General features: G+C 48.1%; 6 protein-coding genes across 6 annotated transcripts; 2 read left to right on the forward strand and 4 right to left on the reverse strand.

Moving 5' to 3' along the window:
• Positions 1-960: 960 nt before the first annotated feature.
• On the forward strand, positions 961-1354 carry N7509_009669 (uncharacterized protein; the record flags this gene model as incomplete). Its single annotated transcript, XM_056634306.1, has 2 exons — positions 961-1127; positions 1216-1354. The coding sequence occupies 2 exons, from the start codon at positions 961-963 to the stop codon at positions 1352-1354; spliced, it is 306 nt and encodes a 101-aa protein (XP_056484926.1).
• Positions 1355-1361: 7 nt separating this feature from the next.
• On the forward strand, positions 1362-2623 carry N7509_009670 (uncharacterized protein; the record flags this gene model as incomplete). Its single annotated transcript, XM_056634307.1, is given in 6 exon segments — positions 1362-1367; positions 1399-1722; positions 1786-1968; positions 2021-2089; positions 2141-2373; positions 2389-2623. 6 exon segments carry the CDS (start codon positions 1362-1364, stop codon positions 2621-2623), a joined length of 1050 nt encoding a protein of 349 aa, XP_056484927.1.
• A 395-nt stretch (positions 2624-3018) lies between these two features.
• On the reverse strand, positions 3019-5241 carry N7509_009671 (Zn(II)2Cys6 transcription factor; the record flags this gene model as incomplete). The annotated part of the gene is made up of 5 exons (XM_056634308.1): positions 3019-3481; positions 3557-3994; positions 4048-4244; positions 4315-4821; positions 4888-5241. 5 exons carry the CDS (start codon positions 5239-5241, stop codon positions 3019-3021), a joined length of 1959 nt encoding a protein of 652 aa, XP_056484928.1.
• A 1114-nt stretch (positions 5242-6355) lies between these two features.
• Positions 6356-12448, reverse strand: nrps5 (nonribosomal peptide synthetase hasD; the record flags this gene model as incomplete). The annotated part of the gene is made up of 6 exons (XM_056634309.1): positions 6356-8329; positions 8384-8553; positions 8608-8715; positions 8769-10594; positions 10841-11786; positions 11878-12448. 6 exons carry the CDS (start codon positions 12446-12448, stop codon positions 6356-6358), a joined length of 5595 nt encoding a protein of 1864 aa, XP_056484929.1.
• A 312-nt stretch (positions 12449-12760) lies between these two features.
• N7509_009673 (thioesterase family protein) lies at positions 12761-13562 on the reverse strand (the record flags this gene model as incomplete). Its single annotated transcript, XM_056634310.1, has 2 exons — positions 12761-13369; positions 13425-13562. The coding sequence occupies 2 exons, from the start codon at positions 13560-13562 to the stop codon at positions 12761-12763; spliced, it is 747 nt and encodes a 248-aa protein (XP_056484930.1).
• Positions 13563-13750: 188 nt separating this feature from the next.
• N7509_009674 (uncharacterized protein) lies at positions 13751-19805 on the reverse strand (the record flags this gene model as incomplete). The annotated part of the gene is made up of 2 exons (XM_056634311.1): positions 13751-14322; positions 14381-19805. 2 exons carry the CDS (start codon positions 19803-19805, stop codon positions 13751-13753), a joined length of 5997 nt encoding a protein of 1998 aa, XP_056484931.1.
• Positions 19806-20233: the final 428 nt, after the last annotated feature.

Consider the following 20233-nt stretch of genomic DNA (forward strand, 5'->3'; position numbering starts at 1 on the left):
CGAATTGAAATCTCAGATAAATCCTTCCTCTACGGAATAAATTGCTCGAAATGAAAGTACTCCGTGCAGGCTCACGGATTGTGTTCGGCCGGAATTGCGCGATATGTACGGCGAATATCCACGAGTCACAAAAGTCACAGGAGAAAAGAGGGAAATCGATGTGGGTCATTCTCGAGTGGGTATCTGACTGGCCCCAATTGGGGCTGGGCTTTTACAGCCGACAATTATTGCCACGCGTCTGTGGGTTTAGTGGGGAAAATAATGGGAGTTCTCGCGGAGGCAAATCGGTACTCTTCAGGAGTCATTTGTTGTTGCATCAGTTGATACTTCAGGCCACCATTCTCCACATTTTTCTTGTTGGATGCATACGGGCCGCTCCCGCCCGTCCACAACCACTTGTTTGACGCATATTCGCCGAACCTTGGTACCGCAAAGTAGAACGGGCCCAATGCTTGCTTTCGTTACTTATCTCTACTTCGGTGATAGTGGTGAGACAGGTACCCTCTTTCATGCCTTTGGCCGGCGGCCCGTTGCATATAGAGCGTCTGACCATTCATCTCTCGCTTCGCTTATAATGGAAATTGTTAGAGTATAATGGATACTGTTAAAGCCGAAATGAGAAACACTGGCAGATAGCTCCTTGGCAGTACTTAAGTATTATATTCCGTGGCATCGCCAACTACTCGTAGCTAAGGGCTTGCTTACTCCCCACTATCGTATCGGTCTAACGCGGCCACTATCATCGGTAGGGCAATGGGGCTTAAAGCCGAAATATCTAATTTTTCCGGGACCCTGTCACGGCGAGCAAACCAAAAAATAAACACCGAAGAAAGCGACATGTTCCGGTATCGACAGTGAGCAGTAAATCATTTGATAGTATTGATCTCACTTTAAAATCCGCGGTTTTCCTATGACTAAACATATGTATATACCCTGGAAAGCTGAATCACAACAACCAATATGTATTACGCCATTCAGGGACTGGCTCTCATTTTTGTATTAGCTCTCTATCTAGTCCTGAGAAAGAGCAAAAGCAGCAAGAGTCAGAGTGGATATTTTAAAGACAAAATTGGGGACCCCATTCCATCCCTCCCCGAGGACACAAGATTCCGGCGATTTACAAATGGGTTAGTCTTGATTGGGAGCTTGACCTCTAGAATCTACCTCAACTATTTTGACAAATATTCTGATGCTAACGAATTATTTGTGACACAGAAAGGAAATATCAGACCAAGGAGCCAAAGAGTTCGGAGAAAGACCATTTCTTGTGCGAAATGGGCGTCACAGGGAGCTGATCATCTCTCACCCCTCTCATATTAAAGATTTCTACATGCAAGATGCTGCAGGCGAGTGAATGAAACATGGTTGTCACACTCAAAATGCAAAGCCTAACTTTAGTATGCACCATCAGATCACAAAAAGCTACATGACTGTAATATGGGGTCTTTTTTTGCAAGAACGCTTGGTTCTTGTGTAGGAGTCCAAAACGGCGCACAGTGGAAGAACACGCGCTCACACCTGGACCCTCATTTCTCCTTCACATCAGCAAATTCAGTTATTGCAACAACTAAGGATGCTATCAAGACCTGGGCTGAGACGATTCCCCATGAGGCAAATGCTGGTGTATCGGGGCCTTTCGAACTTGACGCAATAGTTGCTTGCCGCCAGCTGCCTTTTCGACTAATTGCCATGGCCCTGTACGGTGAAGTCTTTTCAGAGGAGGTCGGTCTAAAACTGTTCTACGAGAGTTTAACATAAGCGACTGACATGTTGATTACTTTCTAGCTATTTGGGCGGCTATGGGATTTAAACACGCTCCACGAGGAGGTGACGTTTGTCACATTCTTGAGTCCAGCAGCCAAAAACTGGTGGTATCCCTGGCTACCAACCAAGGCCAATGCCACCCTGAGGAAGTTCAACAAGCTCTGGAAAGAATTGAATCTAGATGCGGTGTCTCTTGCGAGAAAGGTATGAAAAAATCCATAGTTTTTAATCGTCAACAATACTAATTGACCTTTAGCGGGGAATTTCAATTCCTTTGGAAGGAATGTACCAAGCGGTTGAGAATGGGAATATTGATATGACTAGTGTAAGCTGGTGAGATTTCTAGTCCGGCTAGACTATACTGACTTTTGAGTAGTTTTTGCAATCTCTTGATGAAATCATCTTCACCAATATAGATATCACTTCAACCATTTTTGCCTACTGCCTGATAAACTTGGCGGGTCATCCAGATGAACAAAATAATCTGCGAAACGAGATTTTATCAAAGGAAAACGACATCGCTACTCTGGATCGCTATCTGAAAGAAGAAAATACACAGCTTCATCACGTTTACCTGGAGCTTCTTCGCAATAACCCTCCTGCTTGTTCGTAACTCCGAAGCAGTATACCAGTTTGGAAGACTAATTTTGATACAGGGTTTTCCCTTCCTGAGATGACCGCAAAGGATAAATACATCGGAGGCTACCTTATTCCAGCTGCCACCCCTGTCATTATCGACGTACGCCGATTGAATCAAGACTCCCCGATTTGGGCCCCGGATGGGAAGGTTTTCGACCAGGCCGTTGGGATTCTGTCTCGCGATTGGATGCACGGTACAGTCTGCATGGGTATGGACTAGGCCCACGAAAATGCCTCGGAAAAAACTTTGCTTCTATTATGATAAAATTGTTCGTCATCACTGTGTTAGAGAATTACCAGCTAGGCGGGGCCCTGGACACCAAACTTCGCCGAGATACTTGGACCCGTGTCCCAGAATCCGTTGTTTCGTTTGAAAAACTGCCATAGCACGCTTTTCTATGATTTGCATATTTGATGTCTTATTGGAAATATCTAAATATGGGTGACATTAGGAATTTGTGCTCGTTTTCTCTCACAAGGGAAGCCATTCAGATGTATTACAACTTTGTTCCAGTGTTGGATTTCAATTCTTTCTAGGTCATCAATCATTTCGTCTACTGTAGGTCAAGCTCTTGAAGGGTGGTCGAGACCGAGGGTTTGTGCCAGGTACCTCTGTTAAAATTCCAGGCCAATATTACTGCTGAATCCATACTGGCCACCGAACAGAGACTCTAGAAGGTTCGTACTATCCATGCCACCCATAGGGGAGTCGTACTCGGCTTCCCACGCCGAATCGGTAGCAAAGCCTCGACTGATGAATCCCTGGGTGTATAAGCGAAGCCTTACTTTCTCCCGCAGATTATGTAGAAAGGCCCACAGTCGCTCCTCGTCGCTGTTTTCTTCTCCTGGATTGCCGTATTCCATCTCCACATCGGCAATGGTTTCCCAAGCCTGTTTGCAAATAACGCTGATATCACTTGATAGATCAAAAGTATCTATTGTTGATAGCTCGTTTATTATGTGCAGCATTCCGTGCAGTTGGGAATGACGCCGGATGTGCCAGTGGAATCGTCTAATATTAGGGTCGGCTAAAACATTCTGATAGGAAGCAATCAGATCTTTGGCATATTCCATAGCCCTGGCTCAAATTAGTATCAAAGAGAAATGGGTATTTAGTGTGACTTTAGGACAGAGAGGGGCGCTTATGACATACTTCTTTCGAGCCGGGGTCCAGTTGTTGTTATTGGTCGTGCCATTGCGTTCTTTCAGAAATCGATGATACACCAAGAGTCGGAGTTTATATTCTCCAAGGCGGCCAAGCTCCAGCGTCACTCTCTGAATAGGGTCGTTAGCATGGCAGAATTGCAAGTATTGTCTGTTGACGACTTCTATTGTTTCATCAAGGCATTTCTGGAGCCCATCAGACCCTGCTGGAGGGACAGGGGTCGTCACTAGTTGTCTCAGGCCGAGGGAAAGTTGGTAGCGGACAAGAGACATTGTCATGTCGGTAAAACGGGCAGTATTTTTATCCTGCATGATATCTTCGTCATTCATGTTGCCCGGTAATGCAGTCGCAAGGGTCGTGGGCCAAGTTTGCATGCCGATGGGCTCAGGATCTACGCCACGTGCTTCACTGGACATGAAGTCAAGGCTTCAGAGTTGTTAGATCGGGTCTCGGCTTGTCTTGACAGACGCACTACTTACTGAACAATGACGTGCCAAACTCGCCTGCGAAGTTCGGCGACAATGCCGTTGAATGGTGGTTGTGCTGGTTTTTGTGCTCGCTTCCGGTCTGAAAGCGCCTCTGGGTCCACATGCAGAGAAAATGATCGCGCAACGCGTAGCAAGAGACCGGTCAAGCAATAATGGTATGGGACATCTGTTTCTTCGCACGTAACAAACTGAAACATGATCGCACGTTAGTATACAGCACGAATATGTGGATGAGGTGATAGAGTTCAATTTACGGACCAAAAAGAGACAGCAAGCTGAGATTGAGTGAAGGGTCGGCTTTTCAAGAAACTCTGATCGGACCAAACTCTGCTCAATGGCGAGCCGAAGAGCTTTTAAACATCCCTGCCTGACCTGTGAAGGATCAGAGTCGTGACCTGGAGGCGATGAGTCCCAGTGCTCCTGCTCGGACAAACTAGTTAGAGCGCTGAACAACACAGCAAAGAGAAGCGCCTCGAATGCCGCTGTCGATCGTTTCTCAACTCCAGTATCATGTCCTACTTGGAGATAATATTCTTTCATTTCCTCCCAGAACGTCGGCTTATGAATTAGGCGCACAACTGGGTCCACCCGGTCGAGAAAGATATTGTATAATCGCTCGGCATCAGGTAGCGGTGGCATATACGCATGTGGGTGGAATTCGGGGTCTGGGGCGACAAAGAGGTTCAAGGGCCGACTGGGCTGTATTCGTTTCGATGGTGGTTGTGAATCTTGGTCCGCGTCTATAAGGGCATTGAAATCGGGGTGCTGTTTGAATGCCAATTCTGTCAACTCAATTCAATATTTGGCTAGCTACGCGCCTGGATTACACACCTGTGCTGCCAACTGCTTCCAGTACGAGCCTGACAAGAGACGTGGCTCACTGTCTACATTGTGGGTATCGCCCGCACTGGAAACAGTAGATTCCTCCGGAGGGGAGCTCTCAGGTGCAGTATTGCCTGCGAGTCGCGCGACAACCAGCTCAAGATGACTTAGTCGCCGTGCAAGCTCCTGGTAAGGTCCATCATTTCCCTTCTGAGTGGTCTCACTGGGAGTCGTAGGGGCATATCGGCAGGAATGTCCAAGACGAGCGCAGTTCTGACACTCAGGTCTTTCGCGACCGCAGCGAATCTTTCGCGCGCGACATCGCAGACAGGAGTTGACTGTCCGCTTGGTAGCGGGGATCATTGAGTCCGTGACTTAATGCTCTGGCTGCAGCCATAGGAGGGAGCAAATGTGGAGCTCGTGTGGTCGATAAGGAGGAGATCATCAAGGGCTCAAAGACCAAAGACCATGGGACCAGCCGAGTGGCCCCCACTTCTCATTCTCGCCACTTCTTACGAAAGTACGCAAACGCAAGTACGAACTGGCGACCGTACGGTCTAAATAAAAAGAAGAACCCTGGCAATATTTTGATTTGAGGGGCCAATCGGAGTTTTGATTCCACTACACCGGAGAGTAAATGAGTACACCCTAAACAAGACAAAAAAATCCAGCAGTATATCTGATAGAGAGTAGTTAGTGAACATAACAACCAGAACGGGACTCCACAACCAAACTTTCAATGCGAAAGGATTCAAGGACTAGAAAGGCGGAGAAAGGGAGAAGTTTGATGTTATATCCACTCTCTGAATGATATATCCATGCTGATCCTGTCTTACATAAGATGCGGCCCCGTAACTCAATTGGTAGAGTGTCAGATTCCAGTCCTGAAAGTTAAGCGTTCGAGTCGCTTCGGGGTCAGCTATTGTGTTTTTGTCGTTCAACAAGCTGCTACCGATTGAAGAACTACTACGCCTCTGGACTGGGTGGACCACAACTAAAGGATCTTATAGATCCAGTTTCAATTTCAATTTTTCGTTTACCAAACGTCCGATTCTTAATTTCGAATAGTCACAGCCTTCCCAAGATTTCTCCACTGGCATATTTATATACCTACCTAGGTATCCAAACTCTTCAATCCCTCGCCGATTTGGCCCACAGACACGTCCGAGTCCGGTTGCGCGGCCAAATTGGATAATATATACATAAGCAAGGACTGAACCCTGTCCACCTGTTGTTCACTCAAAACTCCCGTATCATACTCTAAATCCAGCTCTAGTCGGTCTTCCCATTCTGTGAACTCGAACAAAAGGGGATACTGTCAAAATATTAGTCATTTGCGTGAAAACTCGACACAATACTGCATAAAAAGTATACCTTAGCACCATCCGGATGGGTTCTTAACAGTGTCGTTTCAGCGTCTCCAAAACTTTGCGTCCGTTGAGATGTCTCGAAGGCAGTATGGAATGTTACCATAACGTCAAACAGGGGGGGAATGCTCTTGAGTGGAGTTTTCACTGGCAGCGTTCATGATCTGTGTGAACGGTATCCAATGCGCAATGGATTGCTGGCTTGCCCCTTTCATCCGTGAAACCAAAGACCGCCATGTTTCATTGCCATCAGTGGGTAGTTCCACCTTGATTGGCATCCGATCGACCATCATACCAACAACCTTGTCGGTCCCGGCGATGTCGCGATTTGCATATGGGGCACCAATGACGAAAGAGTCACTTTCACCCCATGACTGCAATAGAAGTGAAACTACGGCTAGTACAACGTGGTGCTTTGTTGCCGCCGCGTCAAATTCCAGTCGAGCGATGGCTTTGCGCTCTTCTTGTGGGATTGTTAACATCCGGCAACGTCCGTCATAAGTCTGCGGCTTGTTTTTCAAAGGAACAAGACGAGACTGTGCGTATCCGGCCAGTGTTTTCTGCCAGAACTTAACGGCCTCGATATCGAGTTTCTGCTGTGAAGACCAGCTCGCCCAATCCATATAGCTCTGGTCGGCTGGAAGACTTGTGTAATCCTCAGTCCCGTTGTACGCTGCACTGATTGCATCAAGTAGAAGGCTTCTGGTAGTTCCATCTGATACTGCGTGAGACATTGTAAGCACTACCACGATTGAAACGGGTGATTCTTCAATCCATCGAACACGAAGAGGCTGTCCATTGTTCAAGTCGAATCCAAGATTAATCTCATCAGTGATAGCACTGTCAATAGATGAAGTAGCTCGAAGCTGAATTGGCCCACCAAAGTCTGCTCGAATAGATCGGCGGAGGATGCCGTCGACGGGAGTGAACTCAGACAGCAATACGGGATAGTGATTGATGACTTGAGAGAAACTGTTCCAGAGGCGATCACGATCTAGCAACCCGGTGAATCGCATCGCAAGTGCCACATTCCACGCAGTGGATTTCTTGTTTTGCTCCCATACAGTATAGACCTCATCCTCCAGTGCAGATGTGATAGATAGAGGTGCTTCTCGCGTTTGACGGAAGGGATAAAAATCATCGGAAATATCGTGGTTGGCTTTAGTCTCCAGAGATGCTGCAAGATCACGCAGGACAATATTTTCGATGACCATGCGCAAAGGAACGCGATAAGCCAGTTCTTCGGTCAGTCGCTGTGCGACCCCTATCTGCAGCAGGGAATGACCACCGAGATCAAAAAAATTGTCTAGAGCCCCCACCTGAGACTGAGGCAGCTTCTCTTCCCAAATCCGTGCAACTAGACGCTCCATTTCTGTTTCTGGAAGCACTGTAGATGTCGTCGACTCGACGGGCATGGCAACCAATGCTAATCTGTCAATCTTCCCATTGACATTCAAGGGAAAGCATTCCAAGGCAACGACTCGGGTAGGCTGGCAATGATATGGCAGACTGCTGCGAATCTTTTGCTGCAGCATGTGCATGTCAATATCTTGAGGAGTCACGAATGCTGTCAGGGTGGCCAGCTCGCGGCTAAAGACCACTGCAATGGACTGAATTCCATTGAAAGCCTTTGTAATCATATGCTCTACCTCTTGTAGGTCAACACGTAATCCCCGTACTTTGACTTGGGAGTCCATGCGGCCGATCACTTGGAGATTCATATCTGGAGTCCATCTTCCTACATCACCCGTGCGATACACAGTTTGTCCCGGGAGGAAAGGGTCTGGGACAAAAGACTGCAGAGTGCGATCGGGCAATTTGTGGTAACCCGGCGTTACCTGGATCCCAGAAATCAAGATCTCTCCTGTACATCCGACCGGGACGGGACGGTTGGCTGTATCAACAATATAGATGGCAGTGCGTGGTGCAGGCGGTCCATTTGTAACTGGTTGTCCAGAATTTTGATACCCCCAAGTCACAGCAATAGTTGTCTCTACTGGGCCGTAGACATTCAACAGAATGCGGTCTTCAATACCCCATTGATCAACCAAATCTTGAGGAAGTACCTCACCCACCACAGAAAGCTGCCAAGATTAGTTATTTTACATTTTAGAAATAAAATTCTTCTTCGAACTCACCACTTTCAGATTGGAATGAAGATCAGGGTCAAGAGTTGCAAGCATAGATGGTGTAATATCAGCAGCGTCGACGTGGCGCAGATGAGCCATTGGGGAGTTCTCATCCTTGAGTACCAATGTGGCACCGTATAGCAGTGCCGCTAATATCTCATGAAGACATCCATCGAAACCTGGTGACAGAAAACTTAGTTTCGTTCGGAAATCGCCTGTATGGGATGACGTACCATATGCTAGCAACTGTGCATTTCGCTGACCAGGACGCGAATGGTTCCGACCGGCTTCATGACCGAGAGATGACAAGAGATTGAGATGGGGGGATTTGAACACCTGCCCTGTGAATTAGCGTCTTGATAGTTGGTCTTAATCTCATCGCTGTAATATTTACCTTTCGGAACCCCGGTACTACCTGAAGTGAAAATCAAGGCGGCGACTCTTTCACCAGGAATCGTCGTCTCAAAGCGCGCAACTTCATTTTCGCGAAGTGCATCGAGGATAGTTTCCACTGTCAGCACCCGTATGTCTGGTCGGAGAGAATCCAAAGGAATGGAACCAGCTGTCGGATAGATTATGACGTCGGATTCTGCAAGATCCAACATGACTTTTTGACGATCCCGGCCATACTTAACATCGATGGGACAATAAGCGTATCCGGCCTTGATAGTCGCAAAGATAGCCACAACCCATTCAACAGAGCCGTCTGCTTGAACAGCCACAAATGGGCTGTTGGTATCTAGTCGCATTATTTCAAGTGCTACTGCATTGCTTCGTCGATCCAGCTCCCGATAAGTCAAGACATCACCATTTGGCGACTCCAATGCTGGTAAGTCAGGCACACGATCCACCATTGACTCGAAGGCTTCTTTCAGATTTGCAGCGCCCAAATACTTTTCGTCAAATCGGGGGAAATTGCGGACAAGTGCGTCTATCTCAGCAGGTTTGAGTAGCTGATCACGGATGCGAGAAACAGGTCGAGAAAGGTCTTGCGTGATGAATGATTCAAGCGCATTTTGGAGATGCCGACCCATACCTTCCACTGCAGAGGCGGTAAAACTGTCAGTGTGGTATACAAGCCGGGCGACCAGTCCTTCTGAAGAGTCTTCAACAAGTACATTCAGCTTTGCTCCGGATGAGTCGGTGGTCCAGAATGAGGAGGGTTTTGCAATGGTATCAGCCTTCCAGCTGTTTATGGGAGGAAAATCATACTGAAGGGCGAATATTGTCTCATAAAAGTCGGTCGCTTTTTTCCCTGTCGCAGTCTGGATGAAAGAATTTGTTGACCCTTGATAGTCGGAAATCTGGCAAAGTGTTCTAAAAACCTTTCGGAGAAATTGCTCAGAGCACTCTTTTTCATCAATTTGCACCCGGAGGGGCAGTGTGTTGACGAATGGGCCCACGGCGGATTCAATATGAGATATCGGCCATGAACGACCTGCCAGAGTTGCTCCTACGATTACTTCTGCTGAAGCAGAGTATGTCGAGAGAACGATTGACCACGCGGCATATAGTAGCACGGCGGGGGTTACTTTGGCACGCAAAGATTGGATTTCCAGTTCGGCTGATGTGGTTCCCAATGAGACACAGATCTCTTCTCTCTTTGCCAGTGAGGTGGGGATAGTCGGGACAGGCAAAGTCAAACGAGGAATAGGATCTAGATTCCCTAGACTTCCTTTCCAGAAGGTTTGAGCCTTCTCTTCAACTAGAAGATGGGATTGGTCGATAGACTTGATGAACTGGTGAAACTCAGGCAGTGGGAGAGACGGTATGCAACCCTCAGCTGCCTGAGAGAAAGAATCAATTAGGTTCACTGCTGACCACCCGTCTATTAAGCTGTGGTGTATGGTCAGGGTGACCAGAGTGGCCCCGTGGGGTGCATAATAGACTCGGAACCCAACGAATGGTTGAACATGCGGGTAGGATGGAGTCGATAAAGCTTCCTCGCTAGACAGATATTGTAAAGTACGCCATTCTTTCTCACTGGGTAATTCTTGCACCGGTATCTCCTCCCAGCTTGGATTGACGTGTTGGTGGATAAGTTGTGCTCCTCGCTCGCCTAAAAGCAGGAATGTTGTTCGAAGTGAGCTATGAGCCGCAAAGGCGGATATCCAGGAACGTTTGAGTTCTGGTAGAGATCCATGAGCAAAAGTAATTCCCAGTCTCAGATAGTTGGCGAGGGATCTCGCAAAGTCCCATGCACCATCCGCATTTGAAGGTCTGTCATCGGTGCAACATCAACTATCCCATCAGTCTGTGTTTGAAGCGTATCATTCACCGATTTCCATAACTCTTTTTTTAGCGACATCCAAGTTTAGCTGTGGCTTTTCTTGCTCAATTTGAGTCAAACCTTGGCTGATTGCAGAAACAGTATCCATTTGGAAAATTTGAGACAGGCTGGTAGAAAATGAATAGCGTTTTAGTGTTGTCACCACAGAAACAGCTGCTAAGGAGCTACCTCCTAACTGCCTGAAAGACGACAGCGCAGTTATTTGTGATTCCGGAAGCTTCAGGGCAACCGAAAAAGCTTTCAGCACAGCCTCTTCTGGCCCAAGATCTTCATTTGGATCCGATTTGGCAGTCGAAAGATTTGGTGTGTCCAAGAGCGCCACGAGTGCCTTGCGGTCGATTTTACCATTGCTGGTTAGAGGCAGGTTGTCTATGCCGACGATCCTATCAGGTACCAGGAATGGAGATCGACCTGCCTGCAGTAAATTTTCGCGAAGGCCTATCGCGGCAGAGGGCGGGCAGACAAATGCATAGAGGCGAGTTTCGACCGATACAGCGATGCCAATTTCGACGGCCGGCATATCCAGCAGCAGTGGCTCAACCTCTGTCTCAAGATTGATAAGGAATCCCCGGTTCTTGACGAGGCTGTCTTTGCGACCAGCAAAAACGACACCGGCAAAGGACATACGACCGTAATCTCCAGTGCAATAGAGCCTTTCACCACGGTATGTGATAAAAGATTGGTCTGTCCGAGCCTCGTCTTGAAAGTACCCAAGGGCAACTCCAGCACCGCCGATACAAATCTCTCCAGCATCGGCCTCGTTTCCATTTTCATCCCGTAGAATAACGAAGGCCCCGCGGAGGGCGAATCCAAGAGTCTGTGGCTGACCAACAGCAAGTTCTGCCATTAGTGTGACGCAGGTAGCTTCGGTAGGTCCATATGCGTTGAATATTGTACGTCCTGGGGCGGACCAAGCTTCGATAAGAGAATCAGGGGCCTTTTCACCACCCAAAATAATTGTCTTTACCCTTTCATAGTTGTCTGAAGGATCAAGCGTGGACAAGATGCTGGGGGTTAAGGGAAGATCGGTGCACTCTTTGGCAGCATCGGGAAAGGTATCAGGGTTTGCCAGGACGAGGCAGGACCCATTGCCCAGACATGAGAAAAAGACACCAGCGCACCCTGTGGCCCATGTTAGTGAACTTTTATCATTAGGAAATGGTTGCCTGGTGATACTAACCGTCAAATGCGATTGAAAACATCACCAGCATACGTGACTCGGCTGTCACAACGAATTTCAGTGGCGAGCCAGCGCCATTCTCGTAGGCGTAGGCCACCATCGAGCGATGTGCAACTTTTACACCTTTAGGCCTTCCAGTTGAGCCGGATGTGAATATAATATAGGCCAAATCATCGGGCATTGGCGAATCAAGGGAGCTCAAATCTAACGCTGGAGTCCACACAGCCTCAGCTGCAAGAAAATGAATAACTTCATACCCAGCAGGAATAGTACTTGACAACTCAGTACAAAGAACTTTGGCGGAACCAACGGTTTTTAACGTGACTTCAATGCGGTCGGCCCCCCAGGCTGAGAGGTCGATGGGTACATAGCACGCTCCAGTCTTCAAGACGGCTAAAACGGCAATAACCATTGGCATCGATCGCGTAGTGAGAATCGGAACGAGACATCCTCGATGAATTCCATTGGCTTGAAGAGTCATTGCAAGATTATCCGAGGCGTTTTCAAGCTCAGAGTAAGTATATTGTTGCTTCGTTGGTGGGGTACCCGACCAGTCTTCAACGGCGATTCGATTCGGAAACCGCTGGACTGTGCTTTTGAACATCCCAACCAGAGACTCTGTGATCTCCGGTTGGGAAATGGAACGTAAAATCCAAAGGGGTAAACATGTTTGCTGAATGAGCAGTCAAATTGCTATTCTACCTACTATTCTTCTAATTTTTGGTCCACGTCATGAAATTAAATGCCTAAGCGGGGTCTATCATCTAAAGTCTTGTATCATACAGCTCGCCGATAGTTAGTCGCCGATGGTAACTCCAAATCTCATCGGCATTTCGCCCCTTTCGTGATTGAATATCTAACGGTTATAAGCAAAATCATGGGCGGAATTCCTTCCGGCCCGTCAGACACCTTGCTACTAGAGTTTCTGCCACATGTCCCACTGTTCCCTTTCCCTTTCCTGCGCCATTTGCAAATTTCCATCGGCCCCGCCGATGTAGCATCCGGCCTTCAGAAGATCCTCTGGGGCCACCGTGCGTCGCCCTTTCTTCGCGACGTACCGAGAGAGGGCCACAGCAAAAAGCCTCTTTTTTTCTCGCTGACGACCAAGGAAGTCCGACAGCCCGACAGTCCCATCCTCCACTTCGGTCCCGGGTTGAACTAAATATGTGACGATCGAAATCCATTTACTATCCCATGTCAAAATTCGGGAGCGTGTTTCGTAAGATTGAAAAGGTAGTATTTCGCGATAGAAATTGGTATCAACGGCTCCGAGGATAAGTCGTACACCATTTAATGCCCGACACGCTGGTACCAGTTGCTGGGCTAGTAGATTGGCGCGACTGGTATCAAGGTCCACAAGAAATGTGCTGTTGGACTTATGCATGTTTATATCGCATTCTAGCGGGCAGGCCCATGAACGTTGGCTTTGCGCGCAAAACAGCACCTCGATTGACTTTTCTGCTGGCAGCTGCATAACGGGAGCAGGAAGGACATAGGTCCGAACGAGAGCCGGAAGCAGGCGAGCCTTGACGTGGTTCGGTTAGTTGAGGATATTGGAACTTTGGCAAGATAACGCTCACGGTGTAAGAAAGTGGCCAGGCCTTTATATTTATTAGAAACAAAAAGGCCAGTGCAGAGTACACCGGGGGTGGTTTAATCCATAGATGTCCGGCCACGGATAAACAGGCATAGAATGTGATTTCGGTCACGGGCGCCATAGTTGTGGGTGATAAACAGTCTAGGGGAAAGAATGAACAAAGGATGTTTATTAGGAAGTTTGGGAGGAAAAAGATGTGAGATGTGGGCGTTAAGAACAAAATATTTATTTGAGAGCAGAAAAGGAGTAGCTAAAATGTACAAAACTAATATGGAATCGAGCTAATAAGGAAAATATCACGAAATACGATTACTGTCCGATGCCCGATAGCAACGCGCGCTCACGCCGAATACGCGACCCCCACTCCGACTCCCAGTGGTCTAATATGTGCCGAAGATGCGTAGATCCCGTTCTCGCAAGTATAGCCTTGATGTAGGATGGATCAAGGGAAAACGGCGTACCAGTCAGATTAGGGACGTATCGACCGACCAGCTGGGCTGGATTAATTGCCCCGCGCAGATCAAGTATAGTGCTCAAAATCCGGCGGAAGGGTTCAATCATTGGCTTGAGCTGTGAAGAGTGGAATGGAACGTCGATTCCAGCCAAGGGAACGGTCGCGCGTCCGCGGCTCAGTTGCAAGGTTGAGGCTTGGACCTCTTTGTAGGCGATAGATTGCTGGCGAATCAGAGTCTCCAACGCATCTAAGTCGCTGGTGTATTTGATTGAAAGTGCATCCAAAACATGTTGAAGACAATCCAAAGCACGTAGATCTCCAGCACAAATGTATTGACGAGAAGACACATTGAAATTCACAATTTCCACAAAACCGGCATGTCTGGAGACCAGAGTAACGGCAGTCTGAAGTCCAGAATCATTGAATGCTGTTGGAAAAGTAATCCAGTTAGTATGTACTCTTGACGTGATAATAGGAAAGCTTACCAGAAGAAACTCGATAAGGATCAACGGCCACCATGCCATAGCTAGACCGATTCAAATCATCACGCTCAACGGCAGCCTGCATGGTCAGTCCACGACAGAACACAACGTAGAGCAGCTTTTCTAACGCCACGAAATCCGTCACAGCTGCCAAAGCAGCGTATTCTCCCAAGGAATGACCGGCAAATACTGCATTTTGGGGAACTACCTGCCGGGATGCAGCATCTTGAAACGATGCCATTTCCATAACAGTCAGGGCCGGCTGCGCAAACTGCGTTGCAAATAGAAGGCCACCGGGGTACCGAAATCGGTATGCGGTTGTCTCTGCGCTGACTTCGGGAAACATCCGACGCAAACGAATGGTGCCGTCCTCCGGAATTTCGTACACCATTTGCATGTAGTTTTGACGCAATTGACGACCACGAGGCCCCCCAAACTGAATCACGAGCTCTGTGGGATTTTCGCAAACGATCTTGCGAAGCTGGAAACCAAACTGATCTTCAAAGTAGGCATCGCAGCGGTCCCAGAGATTACGGGCGATGGGTGATCGCTCGTAGAGGTCCATACCCATGGACGCCTGCTGACTTCCCTGTCCCGCAAAGAAGAAGGCCGTCCGAGGCTGATGAATGTGTGTCTCTCCTGAAAGGACTTTCTCACCCGAATCCTGCTTCGAAACGTCGATCTGAACCACTTTCAGACCGTTCTTCATTGCAACATGCTGCAGGGAAATTCGGAGTGTGTCTCCTGGAAGTACCATACCCACAAAAGACACATTATAAAGACAGATACGGCGCTCATCACCCTCGGCTGCCCATTTTGTAACTGCATAGCGGACCTGTGCGGAGGTCTTCATCCCGTGTGAAATCGTTCCAGGCAACTGAACGTAATTCGAGAATACCGGCGATGTGTGAATCGGATTGAAATCCCCAGAGGCATGGGAGTACTCGGTGTTCGAAGATGAAAGAATTAGCAATTCTTCACATGGCAGTGGGATGGCGTTCTCAAGGGGATGGTGTGGGTGGAATGGCTGCCCTCGACGGTCAAGCATCTCTATAACAGGGTTCGTCACTGATACCTCACCAGCATAGTCGACTGTACCAACCCGGCGCTGGCGCTGGCCTTGCAATATTACATATACACCCCCTCGAGTGGATTGCACTTGTTCTTGACAGGTTGTTTCGACTTGGAATATAAGATCAGATTTGTCGAGCTCGGAACTTGTTGGATAATCCCAGCGGATCCATGGTTTTGAAATCAAAATGGACTGCTCCTCCGATGAGGAGAAAGCCACTTGAGTCGAGTCCCGCTTGGACTTGGAGAAGAGGTAACGATCATCGCTGCTGTTGCATGAGCCCCGTATCAGAAACTCGGAGGTAATTGTAACGATGACAGTTTCATGACGCTTCAGGTCGCAGGAAATTTCTATCAGCTTGCCAGAATTTCCAAGACTGATCTTTCGAATCTGAGCTGATGCTGTTACACGATCACCAATTTGGAATGAATTCTCTGCCGTTTGAACTTCAAACTTGTTCGAAAGATGAACCAGTGTGAGCAGGTCGCCTTGCACAGGCCGCTGAAGGAGAGCACGGGATATCGCACCCCAAGCGAGGACAATGCTAAAGTCCAGCGGAACAGCGCATGCACCCATATAGTTCGTTGCTTCAATGAACGCCTGAACAGCCGACTTTTCCACAACGGCTGACTTCTCATGCGGTCGCATGAAGTCCACAGGGGTTTTCGGGCCATTCAAACTCTTACCAAGCCAGATATTTTCGTAAAACGTATAAATACGTTCGGCGCGGTCGTCAGTTGTTTCCCAGATGGGACAATATGATGCCTCGGGGTGATATTCATACAACAGAGACAGTGGGACCGGCCCATCACTGATACTGACATACGTCCAAAGATGCATCGCGATTTGTTGTCCATTGCGCTCGACGGTGACATGTTCGCGGAATTCACCATTGTCGTTGTACAGACCAAAGGCAACGGCATCTTCTCCTTTATGAATTGATGCATGAGTAGGTGTCAGTATTTTTGACAGTGGGTTTGCAACAAAGCCACGATCTTGGAAGAACACTGGGTGGGTTAAAAATGCTGTTTTCCACGACGGCTCCGTGGCTCGCAGCTCTGACTGGCATTTCTCTGCATCCGAAATGACAGAAAATGGCGCAAGGAACTCCTCATATTTCAGTTTCTCTGGATCTCCGTATTTGCCGGTATCAAGTAGAAGTGACAAGTTTCCATCATTTATGGCATTCATCACATCCTTGACTGGCTCGTCGATCTTGTTGATTGACCGGACTGCGACCGGACCTTGCAAAATCAAGGTTCGTTGCGCATCTTGATCTTGAACTGCTGCAAGGTCTTCAGACTGCCAAAGGGAATCTTTCTTGAACCAGCTCTCAAAGTTCATATCGAGTACAGGCACAAAGGGTACGGGCTTCTGATTTGGCCTTCGGCAAATTTGAAGAAAATAATGCATATCCTCGGTACTCAAAAGACTGTCGTAAATTGCTGGATGAGTACAGCCGAGATTCTGAATAGCCTTCACGGGATCCGAGCGCGTAAGAGCCGATATAGCAGGTTCTGGGATGATTGGAGACGCATGTCGCTCTTCCGTGCGTAAGAAGAAGTCAAGAAAAATGGTGTGATAGCTTTCATCGATCCACCCTCGAGGTACGGGGAGGAACATGAGTGATATCATGCGATGCAAAACCTCAGCATAGGTCATGTGTCTGATATCAGATGCGCTGTTCGTTTTCGCATTATGACCAAACCAAACCTTTTGAAAGTCTCTGTTGAGTCTCCTGGTTATTTCACTTCTGCGAGCCTGTAGAACTGGAAGCTGTTTATCCTTGCTCAAGCCGAAAATTGTCGAGTCCATTTCAGCCCAAAATATGGCACCCCTTGTCGCGACGACATGCATCGCCTCGCCCATTTCGGACTTAATAGATATAATTCCACCACAAGAGCCTTTTAGTGTGCCTTCCCATTGGTTATCTTTCAAGCCCTCAGAATTTGCAATGCAACTCTTAGATCCGGTCGCTGTATTAGCTTCCAAGCATGTCATCACTCGACTCCCGAAGAGAATGCCGTCGAATGGCATGGCAGCTGCTTTGCCTCTGCTCTGTGACCAGGTTCCAGTCAAGTATGGATTAACGTCATCGACAAATCCGAATCCACTTCCCGCAACCAGGATAATATTGCTGCAATGTCGGATTTCGTCGTATGTATCAAGGATAGGTTGATGAAAGTCCTCAAATGAATGATGACCGCCACCACGTCCACCCGTCCATTGAAGAACCACAGGAAATGATGGATTGGCGCGTGCTATCTGTAGCACACTCTGTATAGCAGCGATGGAGCCCGGTTTGAACGATATGTATCGAAGACCCAGCGTAGTTATGTACTGTGTTGCCACATCTAAAGAAGGAACACCACCACCGACGGTGATACTGTCAATGGGATAGCCTTCAGCAACCAATTTCTGAATCAGTGGAATCTGCCAGGCAATGGCCCTCGGGTTAATGTAAATGATGTTCAAAGCGACGGCTCGGCCTTTAGGCATTTGGGGACGCAATTTCTCGAGTGCTTCCGTGAGCCGAGCAGGCGAATGATATGCGCCACCAGCAAGTTCAATGTGATAGCCGGCCTGCATAGCCTTCGCTACTAGGGGTATATGCGCAGTGGTAGGAGTCATACCAGCAATCATGAAAGGTGGTAGGCCCAGAAGTCGACTGAATCGAGTTGCTATATGCATACCGGCAGCCGTTTGTATGACCTCTGGTCCAAACGAAGAGCTCCAATCCGTTCCTTGGAAAACATTATGGCGATCAAACAACTCCAATCTAGACCCGAGCGCACTTGATTGCTTTTTGGTGAGAACATTGGCCGATATTGTCCGTGTGCCCGTTCCTTGCAAGCTGCGCTGCGCTAGAGCCCCGATACCACTCCCCAATCCGGGCCCGAAGTCAATCACATGGGTAGCACCGTCGAATGATTGATCCTTCCAGTTAACCGGGAGGACAGTGACCAGTCGCACAAGGTCGGGAACTATGTTCGTCTCAGACCCATCTTTCCAGGGAAAGCCACCGGCGGTTTGATTGACAGGAATCCGTAGCTGGCTTCGAAGTATTCGTACATCTTTCAAGTCCTCCAAAGCCGCATCCACCGCTGATGAAAGGATGTTAGAGTGGAAGGGAAGGCTGACAGGAAGGAATGTGAGTGAAGGAACCGCTCTCCTCTTCGAAAATGGCACCCTATGTTGGCTTTCTTTCGGAATGTCTTTCTGAATAATATCACTCAACGCTATCAGTGCTCGTCGTGGCCCACTGACCACAAAGCCTGTGTCGCTGTTGACAAGGGAGACAGCAATATGTTTACTGATGGGCAATGCATCATTCACACGATTAATTTGCTGTAGAAGAATGTGTCGCTGTGTATTTGACACAGATAACATTGGAGATGGTTCTCCTTGCCCGCGCTGTGCGATCTCAGAAATTTGGTTTGGAGATGGTGGTGCATCGGCAAAGGCCTGCTGACTTCGAACTCCGATCCAATAAAGAATCGTAATGGCTTGGATGGAATGTTGGTACCAGTCTTCCCATGATGCAGCAGAGGCTGCGACAGCGGCGACAACGATACCCTGTGAGTGCCCGTGTATCTGTTTGAACACAAAAGGAATCTCTCGTGGTGAGATCCCAAGTCCTGCTAGCAGTGCGTGGAGGCTCATGCATTGAAGCAGCCCGATGAGAGGTAGGCTAACAGGCGCGCTTAAAAGATATTCTGATGAAGGTGAATCTTTGGTGTTTTTCAACCAATCAAGAACTCTGAGACCGTGGGAAAATTGGTTTTTAGCGGCTGGGTGGCAAGCCAGAGCAGATAAATGGTCGTCGAGGGCGACAACAAGGGGTTTGACCAGTGGTTCGTATGCATTATAAAGCTGCTGTATCTCTTGCCAGTATTCCCGAGTATTACCCTGTCCACCGAAAATGGCATATATGTTTGCATTTTCGGTGCTTGCGGCACGGAAAAGCGAAGTCATTTTCAATTTAAGAGGTATTTGGGGATTCAAGTAGGTGGTGTAGTGCAGGCGAAGCAATTCAAGCCCGAATTGAGAAGCGTCGGTGACATTACCCGCATGAGTATGGATATCAAATTCCTCCAAGACAGATCGCTCATAAAAATTGCATAGTTCTTGGAGAAATTGATCAGTTCCCGGATATGAAGAAGCGGCGATTGTTGCCTTCTGGCGCGAGAGGTAGGTGATGAATCTCAACACCAGCTCGGCTGGAGATCTTTCTTTTTCGTGAGATTCCAGGGATTTGTCGAAGCCATGGGACAATTCTTCGGCGATATTGTAGCTTTCGGAGGGGACGGGTATCACGACTGGGTTGCTTCCAAGCCTTATCGTGGAGGGATTCATCGTGGGGTCCCGAAGTGGAAAGGTTTTCCTGGACTCGATGGGGATGTTGTTCATCGCAGGACAACAGACAAAACAGGATATAAACAGCTCTAAGAATATCCAATCCACCAGGATGAGATATGCATGGTGAATGCCAAAATCACGTCTTTCGTCGAGATGACTGCCCGGTCACAAAGTGGAGCTTGAAGCCAAAGTCGGCGTCTTTCGGACCGTAAGCATATGTATTTTACTCACCGGCACATCGCAAGACCAAGGGGTGAATGGGTTTCAGACGCTGATTAATGAACACAGAAGGGTATGAAAATCTTGATTCCATTTTGGCCGATTTGAAGGGAGTCTGCGACCGTTGAAACCGTTGAGAACTGTCACAATATACCATGGGCCGAAAGGAGAACCCCGTGCACCATAAGCTTGCTCGACCAGGTGAG

This window comes from Penicillium cosmopolitanum, assembly GCF_028827165.1.
Source record: "Penicillium cosmopolitanum strain IBT 29677 chromosome Unknown utg000009l:1.0-9042332.0:1.0-9050551.0, whole genome shotgun sequence".
Classification (NCBI taxonomy): Eukaryota; Fungi; Ascomycota; class Eurotiomycetes; order Eurotiales; family Aspergillaceae; genus Penicillium; species Penicillium cosmopolitanum.